The 8,662-nt window shown below is 43.7% G+C and overlaps 1 protein-coding gene across 1 annotated transcript; it reads right to left on the bottom strand.

Moving 5' to 3' along the window:
- Positions 1–89: 89 nt before the first annotated feature.
- GNPDA2 (glucosamine-6-phosphate deaminase 2) lies at positions 90–7,479 on the bottom strand. The gene is made up of 6 exons (XM_060278868.2): positions 7,249–7,479; positions 4,398–4,499; positions 4,086–4,268; positions 3,117–3,301; positions 1,381–1,555; positions 90–856 (listed from the first exon to the last, which is right to left on the bottom strand). The coding sequence occupies exons 1-6, from the start codon at positions 7,370–7,372 to the stop codon at positions 795–797; spliced, it is 831 nt and encodes a 276-aa protein (XP_060134851.1). The 5' UTR covers positions 7,373–7,479; the 3' UTR covers positions 90–794.
- Positions 7,480–8,662: the final 1,183 nt, after the last annotated feature.

Below are 8,662 nucleotides of genomic sequence, written 5' to 3'. Positions count from 1 at the left end.
CAGAGCGTGCATAAGCCTGTTCCGCCCTCTCCCAGATCCAAAAGGACCTGTGCACCAGGGGTTGTGCATCAATTGAATTTTAGACAGTATAATAGCTATGTTAAGCTTTACTTAAGCTAGAATTACAAGAGTGTGGCATTCTTATGGAAAGTTAATAACAAGGAGGTAATACTTTGAGATGTGTACAATTCAGTTTTCTTCCGCCTTGCAGGAAGGGCATCTAACCCTCAAAAATCTAGCTGAGTGTTATACATACATCCAAGTTCCTATTCAAGGTGCCAAATGATTCCTTGCTGTTTTTGCTGCAGAAGACCAATATTGGCTACACCTCCAGAATTCAACGAAACATGACTAGCAGCTAAGGGATGAAAAGTCTTTCACCTTATTTCTGTGCCCTATGCAGATTCCCAGATGTAGATTTTAAGGCACGCAGCTGCCGAGGTTAAAATTACACAGCCTGTGACAAAAAGAACTTTTATATATACTTGAGTTTACACAGAGCTCTCCTCCTGCAAACAGCTTGTCTAGCGCTACCTTTTAAATGGCTTCCAGTAGCATACAGGTAGCGTGTAACAGGCAAAAAAGATCTGGTTAAGAAAGCAGACAACAGTGCTTGTAACAGTGCTAAGAGGAATGTACGTTTGCACATTTGGACCTTTCCAAGACAAAACCCCACAGTACTTTAGATTCTCCATTTTAGCCAGTATTCCAGCATATTGCATAGCAGTACATTCATCTGCTACCTAAAACCACCGCCAGGGTCAGCCAGATGATTCCAACTTCGATCCTCTCCCTCAGTTTTGCTCTTTCATACTGTATAGTGGGTCCACAAGTTTGTTGTGCACATGCATTAAACCTTGAGAAAAGAGAATCAACGTTAGCAAGACTTCAGTGTAGATCAACTGTCATTCTATGTCTTTTCTTACCCTCTCTATCAGCAGGCTGTGGAATCCAGCTCCCATTTATTGCTAGTCACCAGGGCCAATTGTCAGGGAAGGGAATAATAACAGTAATCATTTTATTATTTGTACCCTGCCCATCTGACTCGGTTGCCCCAGCCAGCAGCTGGGCCAAACAAAGAAGTGGGATCATGGAGAGAAGTGCTTTTGCATGCCAGATTAAAGACAATTCCAAGGAAATTCTGCAGTACTAATAGGCAAATTTGCACTTCGAGGTTCAAGAATCATTAAATTGTAGAGCTGGGATCCCAAGAGTCATCTAGTCCAACCCCCAGACGCACTGGCCCGTTGTACCTCTAAACACCCCATCAAGGAATAAATGACCTATTATATATAAAATAAGTAAACCATTATTCCTTAAAATAACTTGGGAACAGGGGAGACTACTCTGGCAGAAGCCTGGTGTAAAAATGCAGCTCACCTTTAAAATACTTGACCGTTTTAACTCTTAGTTCTAAGGTGGCGTCTTCATCACATACGAAGATAGTGTGAGGATGTTGCTGAAAAGCAGAAACTGTCCACATGTGATTGACCCCCTCCTCAATTGCCTTGTACAAGGCAAAAGCTTTGTGCGCGCCAGTGATTAGAATCATCACCTGGAAGAAAACAGTACCATCATTTTGCTAAGGAAGATCTGCAGACAGTTGTTGTTATGGCAGATAACAACATCAACTTCGCTGGACTGGTCATGTTGTGCGGATGCCTGATTATCGTCTTCCAAAGCAACTACTCTATTCTGAACTTTAAAATGGAAAGTGTAATGCTGGTGGTCAACAAAAAAGGTTTAAAGACTATCTCAAGACAAATATAAAAAAAATGTATAAACACTGGCCTGCGAGCACTCCAGTTGGAGAACAGCCTTTACCAAAGGTGTCATGGGCTTTGAAGACAAACTCAGGACGCAAGGGAGAAACGTGCTAAGATGAAGACAAGCTTGGCAAATCCACACCGTGATCAACTCCCGCCTGGAAACCAATGTCCCCACTGTGGAAGGACGTGTGGATCCAGAATTGGCCTCCACACTTCACTTACGGACCCATTGTTAAAACCATGTTTATGGAAGTCAATCTTACTCGGCTATGAGTGATCACCAAAGAAGAAGAAGGCAGCGGCAAATATTAAACACACATTTCCTACTGACACTGTGTTATGCTCCTGTAAGAAGACACTGCCAAAGTCGACCCTGTACAGGCAGTAGAGGGCATAAACTTGACGGAATTGAGATGGAGAAGTGTGCCCCCGTTCAACTAAAGTAGTCCACCTAAAGGCTGCACTGTAATTGGAGGGGGAAAATATTTTGTCCTCTACAATCGCAGTGTTTTTCCAACTTGGGTCTCCAGCTGTTGTTGGACTACAACTCCCATCATCCCTAGCTAGCGGGACCACTGTTCAGGAATGATGGGAGTTGTAGTCCAACAACAGTTGGAGACCCAAGTTTGAGGAAAAATTGAATCAAGACTGTGCACAAAAGGACCCTAGGGTGTTTCCCAGTGCCCAGCCCCTTGGAGGTTTTTGGTTTTTATATATAGAAAACATGTATGCAAACTAACTCTGCTGCCACATTGGTTCCTTGAGCACATGGGACCACCGTCACCTCAATTCCTCCATCAACATTCAATACAAGGAGAATTGTAAGGGTTGTATAATTAGCAAAGTTTAGCTATAGTATGGGGGGTGGGGAGAAGGGCAATAGGTAGCTGTGGCCCTGGAGCATCGCTGACACTCTCCCCCTGGCACCCTTTCAAACAACTTTTTCCCCCTCCAGCAGAAAACAAGTACACTGTGAAACAGCGTCTATTTTACTGAGATTACATGCATTATCGGCTCAAGGGGAAGCCAAATCTAGAGAGCATTATTTTATTCAGTTCAATCAGGATGCTAATTGACAGTAAGAATGATACTAATGGATTGGGAATAAAATTACACCTCTAGCCCCTTGTCCAACTTGGGAGGAAAAAATTGTTTACCAACACCATCAGTTACACTGCACAAAATAAATAAACATGCATTATTAGGACAGAATGTTTGTAGCAAGGATTCATTTTGCAATTCCATTGTTTTGCAATGGAATGGATCTGCTATGCTTCACAGATACGCTTCTTGTCTGAAAGCAGCACACTACAAAAATACCCAGAAGAGAAAGAAAAATATTCTTACTTCTCTAGCATCCATCACGGTTCCCACGCCAACTGTTAATGCCATAGTAGGAACTTTAGCCAAATCTCCATCAAAGTATTTTGCGTTTGCCAGAATGGTGTCCATTGCTAGCGTCTTCAATCTCGTCCTTGATACCAAACTTGAGCCTGGTTCATTGAAAGCTATGTGACCATCTGGACCAATGCCTTGAAAGAGCACACACAAGGAAGACAATGTAGATGGGAATGTCTGGTAATACTAAATAACTTTATGCAGCAGTAGATGGGTGGCATTCATTCTAAGCTGTAGTTGATAGTTTGCTTTTGAGAGCATCAGAACAACACTAAGCATAGCTTTATCTTGGTAGTTTAGTTCATAAGATGTGCTCCAAACTGCAAGTTGAACAACCCTGCAACACAGCACTGAGCGCATATGTAATATAAACAGATGGTGTTTATTATGAGCTAAGCTTACAGGCTACTCCCACTATGTTTAATAAATCATTCCAACTATTTCTGTTCCACGCAGATACTTTTATTAGGTTGCAAACCCCCCCCCCCAACTTGCCTGAGAGTAAATCTTATTGAACTCAATGGGATTATTCGGAGGAGACCTGCACAAGGAATTTTGTTTGGTAATTATGCATTACTGATTAGAGTGCTCACTGAAAAACTCCCTTTTTTGCCACCACTGTTGAATAATATACAGTGGTACCTCGACATCCAAATGACTCGACTTCCGAAGGTTTCAACTTCCGAAGTCGGCAAACCCGGAAGTCTTTTTGCCGTGCGTGTGTTTTGCGCCTGCGTCGTGCGCGGTCCGCGCATGAGCGGAAGTGCAAAACTGCGCTTTGCGCTTGCGCAAGACGGGCGCTTCGGCAACCGAAGACTTCGACTTACGAGGAACGCCATGACACAGATCGTCTTCGTAAGTCGAGGTACCACTGTGTGTGTATATATATATATATATATATATATATATATATATTACCTCCAACAAATAGATCTATTCCGCCAGCTTCCTTTATCTTTTTTTCAAACGCATCACATTCTGCCTTTAGATCTGCAGCATTTCCATCAAGAATATGAGCGTTATTTGGATCTATATCAATATGCTTGAAAAAATTGTTCCACATGTAAGAATGGTAGCTTTCTGGGTGACTTCTGGGAAGCCCTGGAACAAAAGATTCAACACAAATGCTAATTACTGGACTGCAAACAATTTTTCTAGGATTACATGGCATACATGTAAACCATCCAGTCCCACCCTATTCTGCAAAAAAAACATTTAAGACAAACCTACCCACATATTCATCCATATTGAACGTCTTCACATGCTTGAAAGAAAGATCTCCTCTTTTGTGATATTCTATCAGTTTTTTGTAACATCTCAGAGGTGTACTTCCTGCAGGAAGCAAGTTCTCATTATTTCATGCACTCTGGAAAAAAATAACTTCACTGTAGTCACAAACTGCAAAATAGTCACAAATCCAGTTGATCTCTAAATCTAGGTGTGAAGGGTTGTTGTTGAGTATACGTGCGGCAAAACCGTAATTTATACCTGCCAGTATTTCACAAATGGAAATAGGACATGCGTTTACTTTATTCTTACACTATGTGTCCTTCTCTCTTAACATCCACCTTTTATTATTATAGTAAGGTAAAAAAAGGTAAAGGACCCCTGGACGGTTAAGTCCAGTCAAAGGCGACTATAGGGTTGTGGCGCTCATCTTGCTTTCAGGCCGAGGGAGCCAGTGTTTTTCCACAGACAGCTTTCCAGGTCATGTGGCCAGCAGGACTAAACTTCTTCTGGTGCAGCGGAACACCATGATGGAAACCAGAGCGCACAGAAATGCCGTTTACCTTCCTGCTGCAGCGGTACCTATTTATCTACTTGCACTGATGTACTTCCGAACTGCTAGGTTGGCAGGTGCTGGGACAGAGCAACGGGAGCTCACCCCATCGCGGGGATTCGAACCACCGACCTACAGCAGTAACCCAGAGAAGCAGGAAGATAAATACTTGCTGGTCACAGGACTGGACAAGTTGCCAAGCTAGGTGTAGCAATAGTGCTTGAAATACAGTGTGTGAGTAAGTCCACCACAATGCTTTCCTTTTTATGGGCAGCTTTCCAATACAGCAGAAAACAAACTAATACACCTGAAGATTTTTTTTAAATGGTATCACACATACCTACACAAAGGCAAAAGAGAAAGAGTGATTTAGAGATCGCCCTTGATAAAACAGGAGCAGTTGGAAGATACTATCCCAAATCAATGATCGCTGTACTGTAAAAGTAATCATGGCTACTTTTACAATAACAGCTGTCTACTAGTTATTATAGAAATACACTATCTCCAAGATCAGAGGCCACATGACTCGGGGCTTACGAAAGACATCTGACATCTCTGGTTGGTAAGCAGGCCTCCAGACTAGATATGCCCCTGGTCTGACGCAGAAGGGCTTTTATTAGGTTTTTATTCTATGCACATTTATTTAGAAGCTAGTCAGTACACATACAGGAGTGCAGACCACCTGCTCCCCACAAAAAACACCTAGGCATGGGTGATTCTCAAAGCAGACTTGCTCTGGAGACTCCACAGAGATAGAACCTGCTCCTCTGCATGTAATACATGCAGAAAAGAAACCTTTCTCTAGAAGCCCAGTCAGCAGTCGCTTGAAGGTGCTCCTACCATTCTTACCCCCGCCTTCAAAAGCCGGAGATCTGTTGTCGCTACACAAAGTTCAAGGCTCCTAGCCTTCTTTTTTTGGCAGCCAGTAGCTCCCCCCTCCCCTTCCCCCTGTAACAGACTGACTCTGGAGAGCAGGAAGAGAAAGAAATCAACATATGAAGTAACCCTTACTCAGAAGGAAGCCCCACTGAACTGTGTGGTAGCTGGCTCTGAGTAAAACCTGGTCAGGACCTTGTTGAAACTTTTAAAATGTGCTACTTCAAGTCTTGCCTACTTTCTTGCTGCATGAACGTGTAACAAAACTCCAGAAGCCATTTTCATTAGGCTACTCTGGGAGCAGGCAATTTGCAGTACATGTGTGTATGTGCGCATACACACTTTCTGCACCTGTCATTTTCCCTTGGAAAAATGCATGGGGTTCCTGGGGAGGGTTGGTTGTTGTTTTTTTGGAGAAGTTGGAAAAGAAAAACATCCTTATGTTCTTTCCTTTACAGCCCCTCCTTAGTATATTGGGCTTTCTGGGATATGTGTGTATCTGTGAACCCACTTTAATTGCGTTAAAACAAACAGGGGAAGTGAGTGTCACATGGTTGAGAATAGAAAGCAGGATGAGGAACTCGCAAGCCTGGCCGGAAGGAAATTATCCCACAACAATACACAGGCAGTTGAAGGATGTGACAGTGGCTTCCTGCACAGCGCAGGGTCTTGTTCGGTGCCCACCTGTAGAGTTGGAAGGGACCCCGAGGGTCATCTAGCCCAACCCCTGCAACAGAGGAAACTAAAGCATCCATGACAGATGACCATTCAACCTCTGCTTAAAAACCTCCAAGAAAGAGGAGTCCACCACTTCCGGAGGGAGCACGTTCCACTGTCAAGCAACACTTGCTGCCAGAAAATTATTCCTGGTGTTTAGTTGGAATCTGCTTTTCTTACAACTTTAATTGCTTGTACAGTATGGGTTTTCATTCTCTGACACTGTGCTAGGAGAACTGGATTTAGGGTGGTTCCCCTGCACAGGGCGCTGAGCCAAGGAGCCACAAAATAAATAAATAAATAAATAAATAAATAAATAAATAAATAAATAAATAATATCAATATTTATACAGGTGGGAACTCAAAGTTGGGGTGTGTGTGTCCAATTTTGTCCTCCTCACTCAGGGCACCCTATTATGTCTCTGGTGCTGGATTTTAATTCAGAGAGCCCCTGATGTGTGCGTGAGAGAGAGGCAAAAAACACACAAAAAACCCGAATAATACCCCTCCCCACCCTCTCACTATATATAAGTGTCTGCTGGCTTCTGTTTCAGAAGTGTGCATGCACACGAAAGCTCATACCAATGACAAACTTAAGTTGGTCTCTTGAGGTGCTACCGGAAGGAATCTTTTTTATTTTGTTTCGACAAGAACCCCCCCCCCAAGCAATTTTTAATAAATAAATGCCAAGCAATTGCATTCATTTACCTGTTGGCAAGCCCAGAGTGAAATACCTGCTCTGGCTTGGTTTGTACTGGATGATGCGGTTGCAGATATACTTCGCAGCCCACTCGCTGGCCAGGTCATAGTTGTCAAGGATCACCAGCCTCATCCTCCTCCTTTCCTGGAAGATGCAGCGGAGCAGCGGCAACGGCGAAGATGAGCAAAACAAAGCAGCACCAGCAGCAGCGACTCACTCACTACCCGGCCTATGGAAGCGAGAGGGAAGTGGGCGGACTTCCGGCGCCCGGCGCGAGCCCCGCCCCTTTCGGCCGCCGCCGCCGCCGCCGCTGCTGCTTCGGCAAGTCCCGCGGTTATGGGAAAGGGGCGGGGCCCTTTTCCCGAGCCGCTGAGGAAAGGGCTCGGAGAACCCAGCGCGCGTGCGCAAGTTAGGCTATAAATGCCTGTCAGCAGACGCGCCTCGTGTTATTCGCGTTTGGGGCGCGGAGTATGAGCGTTGGTGTGTTTTGAGGGGGGGGGGAAGGGGCAGGGAGAGGAGCGTTTCAAGGAAGCCCTTTTTTATAAACGTTGCTTTGAAAGGGAGGAGGCTTTTTCGACGAGTTTTCAAACAGTGCAGGGAGAAAAGAAAAACGCAACCTGAGGCAGTGCTAGGGGAAAAATGCAACCTCCCTTCCCGCCTCCCCTAATAGTTCGTTAAACGTGGGAAGAATGGTCTGCCGATGCAGATAAAATTGGATTGTTTTACAAGTATTGCAAGGGTATAGCTTGGAGAGGGGGCTATATTATGCCAACGCTGCAAAGTTATCTAATCCTTAGTTTGCTTGGTGTATGTGGGGGTGTTGGGATAGTCCAGTATGTAGTGTTTTGGCATAGTTTGGGAGAAGGGCAGATTTGGAACATAAAACTTATGAGAACTACTCAGGCTTCAACATTGATGCAATCACAAAATGGTGGAAATACGCTGCAGCTAGTTATATATTTAATTGTATTGCCTTGTGCACACGCACCATGCAAAAAATTCTGTGAATGCTTGGGGTTTTTCCTAATGATGCAAGCACCTTACAATATACAGACTCAAAAATAAATAGGATACTCAAACTTGAGCTGAGGGAAACAGCATTTTAAAGTTCAGGGGGCTGCATGACAGGATCTACTGAAGAATGAAGGTTGCTTTCAGGAAGGGTGAAACTTTACCTAATTCCCCCCCCCCCTTTGCTGGTATGCCAATAAATGAAGATCTTTAAATGTTAATTAAATTTATTTGCATGTTGCTTTCCTACAGTGAATGGCAAGAAAGACCGTCACGGGGATAGGAATAAACACTAAATATAAATGGTGAAATTCCCTGAAATGAGAAGTAATCTACTATAATAGGGATTAACTGAAAATAATAACCACTGAAACAATTGAGTATCAAAAGCAACTAGAGCAAAATTAAATG

Source organism: Zootoca vivipara, chromosome Z1, assembly GCF_965207765.1.
Source record: "Zootoca vivipara chromosome Z1, rZooViv2.hap1.1, whole genome shotgun sequence".
NCBI lineage: Eukaryota > Metazoa > Chordata > Lepidosauria > Squamata > Lacertidae > Zootoca > Zootoca vivipara.
Note: the sequence above shows the minus strand (reverse complement) of the source record. Positions and strands in the feature narration are given on the sequence as shown.